General features: G+C 39.0%; 2 protein-coding genes across 2 annotated transcripts; one reads left to right on the top strand and one right to left on the bottom strand.

Annotated features, from left to right (window-relative positions):
* Positions 1–663: 663 nt before the first annotated feature.
* Positions 664–7,694, top strand: LOC115687340 (uncharacterized). Its single transcript, XM_030612862.2, has 11 exons — positions 664–1,231; positions 2,499–2,621; positions 2,729–2,825; positions 4,119–4,154; positions 4,601–4,788; positions 4,902–5,004; positions 5,566–5,747; positions 5,833–5,910; positions 6,465–6,567; positions 6,655–6,748; positions 7,151–7,694. Exons 1-11 carry the CDS (start codon positions 915–917, stop codon positions 7,525–7,527), a joined length of 1,698 nt encoding a protein of 565 aa, XP_030468722.2. The 5' UTR covers positions 664–914; the 3' UTR covers positions 7,528–7,694.
* Positions 7,695–9,129: 1,435 nt separating this feature from the next.
* On the bottom strand, positions 9,130–18,985 carry LOC115687376 (protein S-acyltransferase 24-like). The gene is made up of 13 exons (XM_056306579.1): positions 18,482–18,985; positions 17,651–17,791; positions 14,876–14,988; positions 14,110–14,189; positions 13,842–14,005; positions 13,089–13,227; positions 12,896–12,995; positions 11,561–11,618; positions 11,236–11,313; positions 11,052–11,150; positions 10,836–10,914; positions 10,607–10,755; positions 9,130–9,932 (listed from the first exon to the last, which is right to left on the bottom strand). The coding sequence occupies exons 1-13, from the start codon at positions 18,788–18,790 to the stop codon at positions 9,507–9,509; spliced, it is 1,935 nt and encodes a 644-aa protein (XP_056162554.1). The 5' UTR covers positions 18,791–18,985; the 3' UTR covers positions 9,130–9,506.
* Positions 18,986–19,523: the final 538 nt, after the last annotated feature.

The following is a 19,523-nucleotide window of genomic DNA, read 5'->3' as shown; positions in this document are numbered from 1 at the left end:
AAATCAAAAATTTCAAAACTTCACAGAATAACGTAGAATACTTGTGGCCACCCACTTTGAATGAAATTTAAATTTTTTGAGGTATAAAAAAAAATCAAAAATTTCAAAACTTCACAGAATGGCTTAAGAATACATGTGGCCACCCATTTTTAGTGAAATTTAATTTTTTTTGAGGTAACCAAAAAAATCAAAAATTTCAAAACTTCACAAAATGGCTTAGAATACCTTTGGCCACCCACTTTGAGTGAAATTTAAATTTTTTGAAGTGCCAAAAAAAAATCAAAAAATAAAAAATTTTAAAACTTCATAGAATAGCTTAGAATACCTGTGGCCAGCCACTTTGAGTGAAATTTAAATTTTTTTAGATGCAAACAAAAGCAACAAATCAAAAGAGATCTCTGTTCCAGAAATTAATTTTTGGAGCAGAATTAGTCATGTTTTATCAAACAGATTTCTCCTCCAGAAATCAATTTCTGGCAAGAATTCCATAAATTAATTTCTTGCAAGAATTTAATTTCTGGAGCAGAATGGTTACTATTCGCGCCCTATATTTATATATACTTCAACGTTCGGAGACAGCACCGAAGCCAATTAAAATTAAAAGTAAATGTTATTCCATCTAATATGCCAAAAGCAGACAACTTTAACTTAAGCCGAAGTGCAATTCCCATGTAAACAATCCAACAACATCGTCTCGCACCCGGAAAGAAAGAGGAAGACCCCCTGCTTTCCGAAGTCTTGCTCATCAAGCAAAGGCGTCGCCTTTCCTTCAATCCTCGCTCCCACACTATAAAAGTCTCGATCTTTCAATTTCCTCAGTCAATTCTCTTCTCTTCCCCACACACCCTTCAACCGCAGACCCATAAATTCTTCGCCCTTGTCTCTCGCTCCTCCCCCCCTCCTCCCGACCGTCGATGGCGAAGCTGAAGGTGGCCGGCACGTGGTCCGGCGCGATAGAGGTCGAGCTGGACGACTGGACGGTCCCGATGCTGCGGGCGGAGGTGGCGAGGCGATCCGGCCTGAGCCCGAGCTCGATCAACCTGATCTGCGGCGGCAAGGTGCTGAAGGACGACGCCGGCGGCGGCGGGGCGGCGGCGGCGAAGCTGAGCGAGCTCGGCGTAAGGGGCAACGCCAAGATACTCTCGACCCGGGTCTGCGTTGACCAGGGGAAGTCGCTGCAGGAGGAGGCCATGGCCGAGGACGAGCGTTCTCGCAGGCTCGCTCGGGTCAAGTGAGTGTTTTGTTCGTGTGTACGTTTTTCGTGCGGCTATTTCAAGCTATGCGGGTACTTTTATGCGGGTACTTGTTCCACTGTGTGATTGTTTATTTTTCCCTTCAATTTGACTGTACTAATTGATTGGTGGAACAAAGCTGTAGACTTTCCTTGCTTATTGGACTCGTTGCATCTTCTTTATGGTGAATTTGTCAGGAACTTGTCTCTTTGTTTTCTGTTTCTGGTTTTCTATCATGTACATTGTGAGCAACATCTTTGTTTTTGCCGGAATTTTCTGAAAAGTTGGGGTAATTGTAATTGGATCATGCACTTTGTTGGACTGGCCTCGTAAAATATTACGTGTTGAGTGGCAGCTCGCCTCCTGAAAGCAGGCTTCTGCTGCTTCCCTTCTCTTTGTTAATTGGTTGATGGTTTTGATGAATCGTGCTTGTGAGTGATTAAAGTGGGTTCATATTGATGAGGCTAAGAATTGTCATTATTCGGTGTATCAATTACAACTCCCTTCCTCTTTTACTGATTCTTTTACTGATGGCAGCGAGCTTTGTATTCTCGTTATAGGTGAAGGAATTCGAAATGCCTCAGCTTTTCTAGAACAGGTCTGAGTCAAATAGTAATGAAATTTGTGATCTTAGGATGAGCATGTCCAGTTCAAGAGATGTCTTCATTGGTTAATAATGCTTGGTGTGAAGCTTTTGGGGTTTCTGTGATGCAGAAGTTTTTATGTAGCTTTGATGCATCGGAAGATGCTTTCTCCTCATCCTAAGTTCACTTTAACTCTTAGCAGCCACCACCAAATCAATCCTTTATAAAATGCATTTCGCATGCATATCTGGTTTTGTTTCCCCCCCTTCTTAGCAACTTTCACCTGTAGACTCGTGGGACTAATCTACATTCTTAGTGTGGCGTATGTTACTTAACTCATGAGGCAGCGCATCTTGATACTTATAGAGGCATTCGGCTCTGAGCTGGGCACCTTGTTATCATTCAAAAGACTTCCCTGAGTGACATGTTTATAGATATGTCATAAATATTTCTATGATTGGCCAGAAGCACTGATGAGTCTTGCCATCTGGATTTATATACCTACAGATGTTCATCTACTTAGATACGCTTATCTGGTTTTGCGGTACACTTTCCTGCATTATTTTATGATGATATTAGCAAGCATGTTCGTTGTTTTTGAAGACAGTAGTCTTCTTGGCTACTGTGTGTGTATGTACACATCCACTCATATAATTATATGTATATGTCCGTCTAAATACAGAGCAGCTGCCACTGCACTGGCTAAGAGACATGCAGATGGGTCATTGCCACTTGAAGACTTCAACATAGAACTGGAAGATCAGAGTGGAAAGAAAGTAAATATGGGATCTGAAACTGATCAGAGGTTAGGCATTAGAAAAAAATCTTTTCTCACAAAATGCTGTTTAGCTGCTATTTTATTTTATTTTATTTTACTTTTGTTTTTGATAAAACCTTTTGGATTTTCTCTAGAGCCGTGATGATGGGCTTGATGCTTCACTCAAATGCAAAGCAACTTATAAGGAGGCAAAAGTATGAAGATGCATTGGAAGTTCTTGCTATGGGTGAGGTCAGTTTTACTGGTGCTCTGTGGTTACTTTTGGTAATCTAAGCATTTTTAGCCTTATCCAGTAGCAAGCTTCAATGCTTTTTGTTCTGTAACATGCATAATGCGGGAATTGAGATGTGAAGAATTATGAGGGATGTCATTTGGTAGTAGAGTTTACCAACTGTTCAGATCAACAATTGGCTACATATACTTAAAAAAGAGTTGTGCCACCTAGTCCTTTCCCATCAGAGTGACATAACTTGCTACTGAATTGATGTGATTCCCTGTTGCAATTGACCAAGGTTTCAGAAACAAGGGCAACTCTGAAACAAGGAATGTCAAGCATAACTAAAATTGTCCCTTGTCTAAAATGTAATATTGTGAAAGTAGGCTTGTTTTGATCATTGTGTCGTAATAATACTCTTTATTAGTTGTATGTGCACCAGATGGTCTACTATGCTAGATATATAGGCGAAGGACTAATTCTTGCTTGATATATGCTTTGGGACAAGGTAATACTATACATAATATACTTTTCACAAGAAAATCTGATGAATATCTCCATGCCATAACATTTTGAACTTTAATTTACAATTTCAAGTGGTAAATTTGCCATAACAAGGATTTGTGATACAAATTGTGGATTGGAATGATCAGTGTATTCTGCCAGCTATATGCTTACATAATATAGGAACCACACAACCTATTTATACATTAGCCAGTGCTTTAGTCTGACTGTAAAAGATTTTTCTTAGATTCATAACACATTATACTCTCACAAAAGATATAGAATGTATCCATTGTAATAAATGACCCAAATCCAGGCCCAGAAGCATATATAAATATGATTTAGCACATAACTAAGCCTACAGAGGAAGCACCATTATTATTTTTCAGTACAAATAAATTATATATCAGAATGACTAAGCATAACTACCATGTGCTGCATGCTGGACCAATTGGTAATATATTGCCTGGACATTCTCCTTTGCATGTCTTGACTACATTTGGATCTCAACCATCACTTTTTATTAATATAGATTGTCACGAGCAATGTTCTTATAACAGAATGACTGTCCTCAAAACTGCTTGTCAAAGCTGCATGTTTTGTATGTTCCTAGAAACCACCATAAAGCATTGCAATAATTTCTTACTACAAAAAAGGAGTCTGGCTTCTTTTTGCTCTTACTTGTGAGTATAGGCTCATGATTATCTGATAGTTGTTTCTCTTACTTTGATTGACATACCACCTGTTATTTTTTCTACCAATTTGTAAAAATTGATTACTTTAACCATTCTTTCTTCCCAATGCAGGAATCCTTCTCTCTCTGCAATCCCCAGTTCATTGAGGTCAGTTATACTTTCCCAAGTTAAGAAGTCTGCATTTGTTCAGCTGGGAATTTATGTAGTATTGGCTGTGCTCATTCTTCTATTTTATTATTGTTCTTTGGCACTCTAAAATCTTAAGGATGATAGCCACTCATGTGGAAAATGCTTTTCCTAATATTTCGCTCTTTGTTTGCATTGTAACTATTTCTAAGCCTGTCTTTTCTCATTGTGATTCACGGCACATTCATTTCACATATAATCGACTGAATGCACCAAATTTGCGAGTTAGTATGGGAATTAGGAACTATTCTAATTTCACTTGAACTCAGTTGATGTGGCTGGCTGCTCGGATTTCATGAATTCCACTTTTGCTCTTATTTTGGGAAGGGGGTGTGGTGGTGCTTTGATGTGGACACAGAGAGATTATGAACGTGTGGCTTATTCTGCGTCATGTTCTTTGGTTTCAGATGGTTGACAATGTTCCTATACTGCAAATAGACATGGTATGGTGCTATTTCATGCTTCGAGACATCTCATCACTCTCGGTGGCTGGAATTCGACTACAAAAGGCCAGAGAAGGGATTGAGCGTGCTCATGGAAAGGATTACTCTCGTGTTAGACTCCTTCAAGGAGGTCGCTATCCAGAGATTGCTTTGTGAGCATCAGTTTTGCAATTTTTCATCCTGGCATTCTTGCAATGTGTGTAGAGAACTTTTTTATCCTGAAGTATTGGCTTCGGACTAATGAATTGGAATAATTAACTTCCAGGCATTTGCGGTTAGAGCTGTTGGAAGGAGTGGTAGCTTATCACAGTGGTCATCTCGATAAGTCACAAAAAGCATTGACATCTGCACAAGAAAAGTTCTTCAAGGTTAGTAAAGAAGTCTTATTGAATTATCATTCCGTCATTCAGGTGCGCAGCTCCATTTATGCTTGTTCCGTAGTAGTTCAGGTAAAATATAGTTTTTTGGATTATTTTGCTTGTGTTTGTTCTGTTATTCTTTGAGGTAATGATAGGTATTTATCATTCAAGAGTTTCAGCATAGTTAGAGTACTATTTCCTTTGCATTTGTCACATTATATTTAAGCTTTTTCCTTGAGTCTCTCTTGGTCATTTCTGCAAGCAAGACTTGTTATTATGATCAACCAGCAGATCTCCTCATTTGCATGGCATGATTAAGGAGCTAGGACTGTAATTTTGTTGCAGCACTGAAAAAACATTTGTAATTCCAGGACTCACGGCAAGTAAATTTCTGGATCTTTGTTTAAATGAGAAATTGACTCTAAAGTTGATGGTAGGATAGGTCTAACTTTTCTACTTTAGAACTTTTCAGCTGACTGTCCATGTCTTTTTAATTCTTCTCTTATTTCCTCGTAGTTACCTCGACTGTTTCCCTTTTCCAAGCTGACAATTTGATTTTGGCTATTTCAGCTGCAGGTGCCAGATGAATCTTTATCACTAGTAATGAGCATGGGCTTCAAAGAGCGTGATGCCAGGAGGGCAATACGCATGACCAACCAAGATGTTGGGAGTGCTGTTGATTTTCTAATCGAGGAAAAGGCTAAGAGGTTACAGAAACGTGAGGAGGATATGAAGCGAAGACAGGAAATCGAGTGTGTTTCGTATTGCCCCTTATATCTTGTCTACTTATGCATGCAAATTTCTATGGGTAGCATGAAAAATCTAATAAATTTGCAGGGAGCAAAAGTCTTATGGAGTGACACCCACGAAGAAACCTGTGGACCTCCAAAGATTAAATGAACTGGTCTCCATTGGGTAAGAAACTGTTGCATAATCAAAGTACTTTCCTGGAATTATTTTGTGGTTTTTCTTTAAAATATGTGTTGGTGGTTTGCAATCTACGGTTTGTTTGTGACAGATCGTTTATGGACAGTTGCTGATGATTTCGATGTCACTTCATTTTTTATTGTCAATATTGAAATATCAAACACCTCTATTTAATAGCTTAAGCTTCTAAAATAGTTACTACTCCTACAAAAATTTCACATGGTATTAGAGTCGAAGGTTTTGAGTTCAAATGTTTTAAGACAACTTTATTTGTCTGCCCAATTATATATTTCCGTGCCTTAGTCCTAGGCCAAAATCTAGTCTACGCTTGAGGGGGGATATTAGAATATTTAAATATTAAACGCCTTTATTTAATAACTTAAACTTTTGGAACAGCTGGCACTAATTCCACAAAAATTTCACGAATACATTGCACTGCTCTTTAGATGTTTATGAAGTTTGGTAGTAGACCCACACACAACACCCCCCACCCCCCCAAGCACCCCTCCCCCCCTTTGAACCCAAGTGAAATGTTGTGGCAGTTTTGAGAAGGCACTTGCTGCTGAAGCCCTTCGAAGAAATGAGAATGACACTCAGAAAGCACTGGATGATTTGACCAACCCTGAAACTAATGCTGCCATTCAGGTTCATTACATGTTTCCTACTATATTCTTGGTCTTGGTTCAGTAGAGTTTCATCAATAACGTATTACAATTCTTTTATATCGTGTAGAATGACATAGAATCGAGAAAAAGAAAAAGACAGCTGAAATCAGATGAAGCGGCAATTGAGCAGCTTGTAGCAATGGGCTTTGAAAGATCGAGAGGTACATGGTCGTTGATTGTGCTTTTGTTGCATTTGGTTCTTTCATGTTTCCACAATCTGAATATATTCCTTCTAGCGACTGAATCTAATCATCTTCTGCTAATATAAAGTGGGATTATAGTGTTGCAGCATACTGCTTGTTGCTTAATCGTAAGCTTCACATACAGAGAGAATTCTACTTCATCTCACCCCACTTAGTTGGCAATATGTCATGCTACTCAATCGTAGCCTCAGTTCTGTGACACCAAGACCTGTGGCATTTCTTAGTTTTTCAAATGATTACCCTCAAAAGAGTTTTCACATTACATTTACGTTGTTTTCTCTGTACATTCAAGTGAATCTCGCCGTTAATTAAGAGCTCTTAGCAGATTCCGTCTTTTGTTTTTCTTTTGGATTTCTGCAGTGATCGAAGCGGTTAGTGGCGGTCGCACTGTGGAGCAAGCAATGCAACAACTACTTGTGCAGCCTCAGAGTCTTCCAAACCAACCTGAGAATGCCAGTCCCGCAACTTCTACTCCTGCAACTACTTCTGCCTCATCTATCAACAATGAGGATTCGGGTAGTACGAACAATATCGATGAAGTGGGAGATACATCTGCACATGCTGGAATGGATGACCGGGATGTAGAGATGGAGGAAGAACTTGCAGATGAGTTGGCTCAAGCCGATGCTTTTTCCGACTATGATATTGAAGTCACGAAAGAAGGAGAAGCGATAGAGGAGTACCTTTCTCTGCTCGCTTCAGCTGGTGGCAGTAGCAGCGAATCTCAACCTCGGTAGGGTATGAATGTTTCTAGCATCGCTGCCATATAAATAAGTTGTTAGATAATGCATCAGTTCAGGCAGTGTGTAAATGTTTAATCTGATTATCGGAGAAAAACCTAACTGCGTCGCAGATGAACTCAATTCTGATTCATCAAAATAGGTTTCAACAACTTCTTTACAAACATTAAGGCCTATTTTTCAGCGACCGGGGCTTTTCCGCTTTTTAACTTTTGAGTTGGCTTTCATTAGAGTTTTTTACAATCGTTTCTTCTAAGAGTGTCGTTTCCATGGCTTGTTCCTTGAAGAATGATACATACATACATGTCTTTATACACACGCCAAAAGAATCGTGCATTTTTTGTTTTTTTCTTTTTTTTTTCTCTTTTTAGCTTCATATTTTATACTTAGTAGCTGCAGATTTCTTGAACTCTGTTTAAGCTCTCTACTATTTCTCCTTTTCTTACCTAAGTTTTGTGAATTTTAATAACCAAACGTTCATCTTCAGTCCGAGCCATTCTTTCAATTTTAAAATCTAATGTGACGGCAGCAGCTGCCTTCACCTCTACTCCAACACACCATACCACAACCAAATCATACTTATCACAATCACAACGATTGCAATGTCGACGCCATCTACAGAGTCTCCGACATGGCTATGTACCAATGGTCCCATTTTGCCGCTCCCCCGCCACCTCGTTCCGACGCTATAGTCAATCTTGATTTCCATCTCCACCGGCACCACTTCACCAACGCCGTGGTTACCATAGTGTCCACCTCAACCACCAACACAACCATCGACTTCACCACCGGCACATTTAGTCTGCCATTTTATCACCAGCTAGTTCTACTCAACCATTAGCGACCTCTCTTGTATACCATTTATTAATCAGTTTCCTCAGAATATATATTACGCGACTTGAGTGCTAAAAGCTTCGGGCCTTCGGTATACTGTGAAGTTATCAAGCAACTCCTAAATCTAACATAATTTTAGCCAAAAATCATAGCACCGCAAAACAGTGTGCAAGACATTTGGAATTTTGGAGTCATAAACAAAGTAATTTGGACTTTACCAAAAAAAAAAAAAACAAAGTAATTTGGAGTACCTGACATGGAGGAGAGAGAGAGAGTGCTTAAAGATGTTACTTTCCTTTACATTGGCCCAAACTAGTATATGTTACAGTAGCAAAAGCATGAACCATTACATCCGGCAGACAAATTAGCGTGAATACATTTGAAATCCAACTGGTCTAAGCATAAATCAATTCACACAAGAACGTGAAAGATGGTCAATGCCAAACATCAGATAGGGTAATATCCTATTAGACATATACGCACAATCAAAGGCAACATTGTTATCGATTTTTTATATTTTTGTTTTTGCCGATATCAATTATTCATTCCTTTTAGACATACAATATGACCATTCTCCGAGTGGCTTCAGATAGGAAAAGAAGACTGCCATGCTTAATGAAGGACTAGTCTATTATCAGCCGAAACCAAAAAAAACCAACATCATCTATTAAAGACAACTAAAAGTACACCAACAAGACTTGGGAAAGGTAAAAAGACAAACCTTTCAGTTATTTTCATGTTTGTATATGTTGGTAGCAGAAAATGTAATATAAAGTTTCCTTTGATTGACAAAATGAAATTACAGATAAAAGTGTACTGGCCTAACACTCTTGGAACAAGTAAATTCCAAATTCCAGGATGTCGCAGGTTCCGTATCTCAAAATTGAAATCTAGACGAAGTAGTGGATCCAAGTAGGACAGTTTTCGCTACCCACCCCGTAACCCGCAGCACCTAAATGCATAAGCACACAAACACTTCGATATGGACTAGATAACCGGGATGCCCGTCACTACCACTATATACCACTTTGAAAAGAACTGATTAAGAGAAAGCTACATTTTCCCACAAAATCGATTCAATTACAGAAGCTAATTAGATGTACAATACAATAGTTTTCAGGCACGTGAAAACTAGAGTAACATCATGAGGCTGCAACCGACCGTGCACCACTCCGTCCAAGACCAAGACCCAAGCCCAATGGTACATTATCACTTTTGGTCTTACCATGGTTGTGACTGCAGTGTGATGAGTGAACATGCCCATGATGACAGTTAGAACTAGTAGAACCGACATTTAAAGCGATATGGCCATTTTCAGTGGGTTGATGAGAATGCACGTCGCCATTCTGCAGATTCGAGGTCCTTGCCATATGCATCATGCCAATACCCTCAGAATGAGGCAAATCCTCGACATACTCCACATCTTCATTATAACCATTGATCAAGAAATCGGAACAATTCTTCTTGAAACCATGATCATATGGATTTCTGAACCTACCGCCTGGACCCTTAAGATAACTATAACGCATTGCATTTGCCATCTCATTTGTCGTGATGTTGCGCGATATCTGACGAACAACAAAAGGCAACTCAGGTCTTTACATTGTGTCAGTCAGAAGCGATGCAGAAAATAAAAAGCCATGCTCTGAAATTGACACGCAGATTATATGATAGTGAGGTGCCAATCTTCCCTGAACATGAAAACAGCAGAGTTCTGGCAAAGACACAGTGGGGTTGCATTATATACTCCATTTTTGGCATAGCGACTAGCATCTATGACCTCTGTTCTCATGCATGATGAACAGAGCTTGACTCAAAATTGTATGAGAACATATGGGACAGAGCAAGATACTAGATCAGTGCAAATACTTTAATCTGGGCAACCAAAAAAAAAACCTTGACTATGGAACGTGCAGGAACACACTAATGATATTGGCATAATAATTGTGATGCCAATGCATACATAATTGTCAACTTGCAAGGAAACAGCTACCAGGGGCATGTGGCTTGCACGTGGATATTAGAATAGGAAGAATTAGTGTCAACTTTCAATTCTATTTCGTTTTCTTTCTATAACTTTCACTATAGAATGTCAAACTTGCCAATGCAATATGCTTCTGTGCATGAAAGAAACAATGGACATGAGAAACTCAAGTGATGACACCTCTAATATCAAATGTAGAACAGCAACAAATGTAATTAAAGAGTTGATTAATGGTCCATAGCTTAGATCCGAAAATACCTGAGACGCTTGCAGAGCAGCCAGCACTGCAACCCCAAAGAAGAGAGAAAAATCTGCTAAGAAGAATGATAAAGCGCCAATATGTTGGGTGCCAGCATGACTCAACCAGGCCCCAAAGGAAGATGGAGCCAACGGATCTGTCGAAACTCCTGCATACAAAAATTTTGGACTCTTGATAAAGTTTTCTCCAAAGGAAGAAATACATCAAAAGTAAAAGTAGTAGACTGACTTATGAGAGCAACTGCACCCGTAATCAGCATAGCTGCGACCTCCAGAACAAGAAACACAAAGAAGTCCCATTTGTTTTTCTGTATCAGGATAAGTTAGATAATAAGTCAACCACTTAACAGCATATGCTATGTTGATCATGGCGTATGACATTTTCTTAATTACATAAAAGATGAGGAATAATCCTGTATAGCAAAGTTGAATCCATGCAGGCTACCTTGCCAATACAGTTGGATACCCATGGACAATGATGGTCAAACTGTTCGACACAGCGATCGCAAGTAGAACAATGTTTTGCACGAAGAGGCCTGACAATCTGTGTGATGAGATGGATGCGTAAGAGATTAAAAAACAATCAAATTGAACCAGCAATAGGCCACAAACTCAGCAACTAACATCACCTTGCAAGTTGCACAGAGTTGCGACCAGTTCCCAGCTAGCAAAGCAGGATTATTTATCTCAATCTTCAAAAGGGGTTCCTGGATGATGATTAAGAAAGCATAAGTTCATATGTAAGTAATCCTGCTCATTTCACTTCCGTAAGAAAGAGATAATGGCTAAATAACAACCATAAATAGGTACAATAATGCTAACAACTCGTTCATATAAACAGCATTAATTGACCACATTGGTATAGGTTATGCAATCCAATCACGGAACAGAAGCAGAAGGAAATGGAAGAAATTTCATGGCAAAGGGCATGCATGGGGAGAAATTTGAGCTCACGTCATCTTTCATATTTTGTGGATCATGCACATTCATCCTGATGTAGCCTGGATCCTTTCTGCAAGGAAGAGGAAAGAAGGGTAAAAAAGAGCAATGTAAATCAAAACATAATAACCACGTGCTATGAAAGCAACTACAAGTAACTGAAAATTTGTTTTAACCGGAAATGAGACGAAGGTATCTACACGGATGTTCAAGCATCAACACAGGCAAATGAATCGAAAACAACGTGCATAAAGGAACTTCATCATAGGACGGTTGGCACTCAAGCAAAACCTTCACAATGATGCTTAATAATTGCATAAGAAGCTAATCATATACAAGTGAACCGTCAAACAGCCAAAAGAAGCTCAACTAATATGCCAAGTTCTTGAAGAGAGAGAAAGAAAAAAAAAAAAAAGCATGAAGCACTGAAGTGATTAAATCAAGGCAAAATTGTTGCATTCTAAAACAATGGCAGCTAATCTTTCTAATTTCCCAGCAACATTGACTGCAAGAAATATGTGAAGAGAAGTGTTCTACATATATAAAATACTGACTGAAAATTTGACTAAGTAGGTTAACTATTTGTCGTGTATATGGCACCGAAGCAGGATAATGAGCAAAGCACCCAACCATTCTCTCAACAAAATTAGATGACAAAATAACCACACATTGAAGTAAGATGCACAAATCAAATAGATGAAGAGAGACTGACCAAAAAAACAAATAGATGAAGAGAGAACGTGATGATCCTGTAACCATGCATTGATGTAGGATGCACAAATCAAGAGAGAATGTGATGATCAGGTATCACATAAAAGCAAATGGTGATCAGGAAAGATTACAGTAGAAATTTAAAAAAAAAAAATCAACCTACTTGCTACAAGGAAAATAAAAACTATTAAACCGAAGAGAGAATGAGATGATCATGCATCAAAAAAATGGAATTGGAGATCCAGAAAATTTACAGTAGAAATTTTGAAAAGTACCAAACTACTTGCTACAAGGAACATTAAAAACTAAGTTAACCGACAGTCGTCCCCAACATTATATGGCACGACCATCAAGTTTTTTATATGAGGTGAAAATACTATTGCCATTTCAACTCTATGTTTTCATTATTTTCTTTGGTATAGAGACTCTGTTTCCATTATTTGGCAATATCTACTAAAAGACAACTGGCACCTTAGAAAAATATTGCGCCAATGGCTATTTCCAAATCTACAAATGGCACTACAAGAAATTTGTTGTCGAAACTTGATACTCAAGGCACAAGATATGTGTTAGCATAACTCCAGAAGTACCAACAACAGCCTCGTGTTTAATTTAAGTTTAGAAAGCCTAGATCCTTACCTGCTACACCTGTAAAACAGTACAAGCCCTGCGCTAGCTAGAAAAACTCCTGACCAAGCGAGAAGGCCAAAACCAGCTGTTAACTTTGGCAGTTTTCGTGCTGCAGCCAAATCCAAAAGGAAAATGTGTGATTAGGATAAAAATATAATCAAAAGGAATGTCAACATCAAAGATTTGAGTGTCGCGGATATACTTGTGATGACTGAATTTATATAGACAAGCAGCAGCAGAATGATCATAAACCATAAAGCAGGGGCCAGCCCTAACTTGGAGAGCTTTCCTAAGCGGCTATTCCCATCACAGCCCTTATCAAGCAACCTTCTAGCATTACCCTGCAGCACCAGATTTATCATTAATATTGAAAAATTCTAAGTAGAACAACCCTCAGTACCCTCGCACTCTAATATGCAATTGCTATTTAAAAGACAAAGTACAAACTTCTTCAGATGAGACATGAAAAAGAAACCAAATATTGTAAATACCTAAGATAACAAAAAACAACCACTTAAGGTTGCAAGTATTCCAACAAAAAAAAAAAGGATGCAAGTACAACTGGTCGCAGAACGCAATCATATTCAGATACAAATGCAACAATCTCTAAAAGACTGGAAACTATAAAAGCTACGTTCTGGTAATAAACAAGAGACAATTGGATTTGTCAAGAAGAATCAAGTATCACCAGTATTTTCTCTTTTCTATAGCTCAACAAGATTATTCAGTCAGAGTCATTACCACACAAAATTTTGCCATGATAGAGTAAGATAAAAAAGATAGGCACAAAAGATTTGTTTGTACATGGCAAGAAATTTTATGCGCTACTCAACAGGGCAAATTTATATGGGATGAAATTTCCTTTGACATGACAAGCCCTAAAGTTGCTTGACAAGAGAGACTAGAACTATAAAACATAGTAACAAGTACAACATACTAGTTATTGAACACCTACAAGGAAAAAGGCAACTTGTCTGTGATTTTTTTCAGATGCAAGCTGCGCAGGCGTAAGGCCAGTGTTCTCAGTCACCATCAAGTCCTCCTTCTTACCAGCCTGCACCAAGACTGTGCATGCCTCTAAATTACCCCTAATAGCGGCCCAGTGCAGAGGAGTGCAGCCTGAAGTCATAGGCATATATGATCATAATATAGCACTCCAATATAATATACGAAACAAAGCATAGATCCTTCACAATATCCAAGAGACAAGAATTGTAAATTACCTTCTTTATCTTGCCGCCCCCGATAAGCGTCCAAAAATAAGAGTAGACGTATACAATCAGCAAAACCTTTGTAAGCAGCCCTACATTTCTCCAAGAAGACAATTGAAGCATCCATCAATTATCAATCGACTGTCACCAAAAGCAAAGTTAAAAGTTTTAAAAATCAACAGGATATTTAAAGTTCTCTCCAGAAACAACCCGTTCTGAAACCTATCTCTGTCCAATGTATCCACATTAATTAAAACAATATCACTTTAGCTTCAACGTATTGATATAAATGGTTCAACCCTTATAAATCCCTAAAGCATAGCCACCCTCTTTTTTATCTTTTGGGCTAGGGATAGCCACCCTCATTGACATAACATAGAATATCCTTGAAGTTTAATGACGATCTACAATCACTAGACTCCCCGATGTATTTCCCATTCCTTCTCAAGCTTATCGTGCATACAACATCTTTACCGAAATTCCCATGTTTACGCAAAATGCGTACGCCTAGAAGTAATTGCCTATTAGTATCCACTGATACCCATTCACTACTTCAAAACTCACTACTCTTCCAATGCTAATTCCACATCAATCAAATTTTAAAAAGTCCCCACTTTGACCAACCACTGAAAGATCTGAAGTTTCAACTTCACCTGTAAGTCAAAAATATAATACCCCCACTGATATTTTACAAATTAAAAGTTTGTTCTCCATTAAGAACATCTTGTAGGCCATATACATAACTATGTAAACTTGTGTAAAAGAGATTCCTGCATACCAGTGTAAGGGGCTTCTTCCATCATTATCCGGAACATCTGGATCGGCATTCCACTTTGAAACAATGTGATAAAGGAAAGAAGTCTGACCATACTGAGCAGCAACATGTGTCGTCTGTAGATCAAGCCCAAAGTTCCATTAAAACGAAGTTTTGACTGTGATGTAAACAGATCAAAGAATCTAGAGCCACCATATCATGCATGGTTTCATCCACAGACAAGCATTTAAAGCACTAAAATATAAAGTGTGCGCATGCATCGTCCAACTTCACTATCATGTAACTTACAATGACATTGATGTTATGAGAACTTACACATGCGAAGTAAGTGTGCTTTATCAACATAAGTTAGTAAAACCAACTGACACTAATCAAAACAAATTTATTTCAATTAATCTAAACTTTGGATCCAGCCCTGCAAAAGCATATTCTGATCGCACTATCCTTCATTAGGTCTATGCGCTATGCAGTATATATCTTTCAGATCAATCAACTAGCAACATTAGTAAATCGGTGTTATGTTCCTATTCACAGAGAAAGGAATGGAGATACTGCACCTCATCAAATTAATGATATGTCCAATATAATGACCGCATATAACATCATTCATAACCAAATATTATTCACTCGAATTGAGTTACCTGATACACCCGATACAATTAAATTCAGTTGGAAGCGTTTGTTTGAGTCATTCAAAGTGCAATGTAAAAATAAATTACTTTCAGTTGCTTTTGTTTTAATATTTCAAATAAAGTGCAACATTGGCTACTTTCAACAGTGTAAAGTAAGAGTATAACGCATCAAGTTCCTTTTGTAATTCCAAAAGCCTAAATTAGTTACAGGATGTACTAAATTTATTCCAGAAAAAGTAACATCACAAGGCTTATTTTGATATCTCTGAATGTATGTATATTTCAGGGTCTATGAACTGCAGCATTGCCAATTTGAAACAGAAGAATACACAGAAATGAAACAATCTAACAGTATTAGTGGTCCTAAGGGGTATGAGGATCTCAATAACTTTATCATAAAAGTTGACAATTTCAGATAACTTTAGAATCCTTAAATTAATTCGGTCAATGTTCAATTATCAAACTATACTCTATGAAGGAAAAACAGAAATAAATTGACTTTATGGCTCCTTACCTTTTGCAAAGACACTTTCAAACTCTTACAATGACCTCATGATATAAGATAAGAAAAGCTGGCCGACATGACTGCCCTCATAGGTTTCATTCCGGCACGTTCATTATCTCAATATCTTATCTGTTGTATTACTACTGTTGGCACACAGATTACAACTTACAGGGACGATATACAGTTGAAACTTTGTACTAAACATCATACTAAGGTAGCTCTATATAGTAGTCAATGTATAATAGCTAAATTATTGCCTTAGTATGAACCATCAAAGAAATTTTGAAATGTCATCTGTTCTGTCAATGAGTACATAAAAGAAGATATAGAATGCAATAATTGAATAATCCAAGATCCTCTCCCAGGAAGGGAAAAAATTCCAAATTCATGAGATGGTGTCTTATCAATGACCATATTACCATTCTGAGAATCAGTACAAATTATCTCATTTCTCATTCTTATTACTTGCTCTGTTTTTATCTTTTTTTGGCCGTACATTCATTTTACTGGCTTACTTATTAATCATTAGCTGGACATAAAGGACTGCATATCTTCTTGTTAGGTTTCATCGAAAGCTCACACATATGCAATTTCACTTCATGGTCAAATTCTGGTTCAAATAGTGATGACTACTTACGACTTCTGCTCATTTTTTCTACCGATGACTTCTGCTTGACTGAGATATCTTTCACCAGGTTAACAGGAGAATGGAGGCTTAGCGAGGTTCAAACTTAGGTGTGCAAAATAGGAATGGCTGGACAAACTGTCTCTGTCCACATTGTAATACTCATGTTTGAGATAGTCATCGAGTGTTTTATAAAGACGTGAACACTCCTAAGATGTTTCCCAGAAGCTGGTAGTCAATCCCGTAAAGATGGGACATCAGGAAAAAGAGAAAAGAAAACAAGGCCTTCAAATGATCACACTCATTGGTTCAAGATGTCTCATAAACGAATAGGAATCACATCATATCAAATTCTAGGTTGTCAAAGCACAGGAATGAGATTGGTCAATGTTTTAACCATAAATCAGGATATTCCCACTGGAGGAAGTAAGGAAGTTAAATTATTATCACTTTGCCTAGCAACTTGTGGCAATTTATAAGTACCTATGTTAAGGGGAAATATTGCAACAACGATTGAAGACTTATAAAAGGCGTGCCAAATGAAGATTTGCAGTTTATTCTCTCCGATTAATCAGGAATCTTCTTAAGTGATTGGACTTAGGATTCTAATAAGTTTCCTTTTCCTATTTGGAATTGGATTCAGCAGTTTCCTACTTTTATTAGGATATATTAGGTTCGCTATTTTGACTCGGAGTAGTACTTTAGAGTGTCTATAAATGTTATTGTAATTATTTCTTTTGAATAGAGTTGATGATAATTTGATTTGGTAATTCTTTGTTTTGGGATCGTGTGATGCAATTCTAATCTTAGGTGTAATGCTTTCGATCTATTCTATGCTGTGGGACTTGTCGTCCCCCATCACTATGACACTCCAAAAACAAATATTTCTATGCATACTTGTTAAAGGCCAGAATAAGAAGCTCAATTGTCTGGTGAAAGTTATCAACCACCACACACTACTTCTGCCAGATGAACAACTTATGAAGCACTAGACCGAAGAAGCAACAATTTCTAACCTGGTACCCATACAAATCAGCAGTGTTTACTCGACCACCCTCTCGAAGTAGAAGCTCGGCCACCTGGATTGCACCTCGAACTGCACTCCAGTGCAATGCCGTCTGCCCAGAATGATCGGCAGCATGTATGTCTCCTCCGTGCTGGTGCAACCGCGAGGAACTTATTAGTTCGAAATCACCTAACGAAGACCCAATCCAACACTCAAAGCAACAGAAAATATGGCACTACATTCTATCAAATCCAACATATAAATGAGCCAGCCTATGCTAAAAGTATAGCCTATTCTAACAAGGCGAAAATTTGGAAATAAGCCAAAGAAAATGAAAGCAACTCCAGCTGGGGGGAATTCATTCACCTAGAGGAAAAAAAAAAAAAAAAAGAATAGAAGTTCCACCACCGGTAGCACTACAAAAAGACCCATGGTTACTCGATAATTTGCCTACCAAGTCAGTCACATCCTCAGCAAGCTAGTTGATAATAGATGATCAAGGTCCGAAGTTTGTTATCTGCCGGATGAACAAACACGATCTAAAAGATCCCATTGAAGAATTAAGATCAACAAATGCTAATTACCAATCAAAAGAAACCCAAATCACCACCACACGTATCTCCATTGCCAAGCTTACTTTGAAACAGACATCCATCGAAGAACCCAAGAACGTTCCCATTCAGCACACGAATCGCACGTCACGCAACAATCATCGACTACAATACCCCCACACACCCCCACACCACATAACAAGCAAGACCCATCTCGAAAAGGCCAAAAAGGGGACCCCCAAAAAAAAAAACCAAGAAGAAGAAGGAGAAGGAGAAGAAGAGGGAGAGACCTCGATGATGTACTGAGCAACAGCAGTCCTGTTGTTGAGCGCAGCCCACTGCAACGCGTAATACCCCAGCCCGTCGGGCTTCGACACGGAGCAACCCTCTCTCTCCACCAGCCTCCGCAGCTTCTCCATGTCCCCGTACGCCGCCGCCGTGTACACGTCGTCCCTCAGGCTGTCGTCGTCCGCCGCGGCGGCGGCCCCGGCGGCGGCGGCGGCGCCGGCGCCGGAGGAGGAGGAGGAGGAGGGGGGGCCCCGATCGGCGGATTGCGGGGCGACCTCCTCCTCCTCGACGACCTCGATCTCCGACGACATTGCCGATGAATCCCCGCGGATTGTCTCCTCCTTCTATCGAGGACGAGGAAGAGAGAGAGAGAGAGAGAGAGAGAGAGGAGGAGGAGGAAGGATGGATAGGGTGGATTAGAGAGGATGGTTTGATCGAGGGTTGACTTGGTCCTGATCGCGCGGAATTGCGCGATTCGTCGAGAAGGTGTTTTTCTCTTGGAAAAGAAAGAGAGAGAGAAGAGAAATTTTGGAGGTTTTTGGAATACTTTTTGGGGGAGGTGGCCGTCGCCGTCGCCGGCCCGTGTTTGACCCGGCGGTGGGGCCGTTGGTGGTGGTGGTGGTGGTGGTGGTGGTGGTGGTGACGTGACAACTTCGGGAGAGAGAGAGAGAGAGGGAGGGAGGTGAAGCCAAATGGACGTTCGAGCTTTTTTGGCTGTTTTATGTTTTGCCTATGGATTTCCGCAAAATGCATTTGTCCAAAGAGAGAGATTTTTCTTCTTCTTCTTCTTCACCTTCTTTTTTTTTTTTTGTTATCATTTGGAGCATGTCGTGGGAAATTAGGAAAAATACCTTTGTGATTAGGGGCATCGTGTATCGGGCGAATTTGGCAATTTATTGAGGTTAATTTTTATAAAAAAAATATATATATAATTAGAGGGATCCGTGATATGTGTTCTTCATTTTACTTGCCGCGTATCAATCAAATCATGTCGTGAGTATGCGAGACGTACAATTTGCAATTTCCTCGAACTAAAAGGACCTA

Source organism: Syzygium oleosum, unplaced genomic scaffold, assembly GCF_021117445.2.
Source record: "Syzygium oleosum isolate NSW1041296 unplaced genomic scaffold, Sole_v2.1 Sole_v2.46, whole genome shotgun sequence".
In the NCBI taxonomy this organism is placed as follows: Eukaryota; Viridiplantae; Streptophyta; class Magnoliopsida; order Myrtales; family Myrtaceae; genus Syzygium; species Syzygium oleosum.
The sequence above is the reverse complement of the archived record's forward strand: the minus strand, read 5'-3'. Positions and strand labels throughout refer to the sequence as shown.

Bases quoted from the DNA above. Each gene is read 5' to 3' on its own strand.
- LOC115687340 (XM_030612862.2), top strand. From the start codon at position 915: ATGGCGAAGCTGAAGGTGGCCGGCACGTGGTCCGGCGCGATAGAGGTC. The intron at 4,155-4,600 runs GTCAGTTATACT...CTTTGGTTTCAG, and splicing joins GCAATCCCCAGTTCATTGAG to ATGGTTGACAATGTTCCTAT. The intron at 5,005-5,565 runs GTTAGTAAAGAA...TGGCTATTTCAG, and splicing joins CACAAGAAAAGTTCTTCAAG to CTGCAGGTGCCAGATGAATC.
- LOC115687376 (XM_056306579.1), bottom strand. From the start codon at position 18,790: ATGTCGTCGGAGATCGAGGTCGTCGAGGAGGAGGAGGTCGCCCCGCAA. The intron at 13,228-13,841 runs GTAGGTGTTCAA...CTGGTGCTGCAG, and splicing joins GACAAGTTGCCTTTTTCCTT to GGTAATGCTAGAAGGTTGCT. The intron at 10,915-11,051 runs GTAGCCTGCATG...ATCCTGATACAG, and splicing joins TATCCAACTGTATTGGCAAG to AAAAACAAATGGGACTTCTT.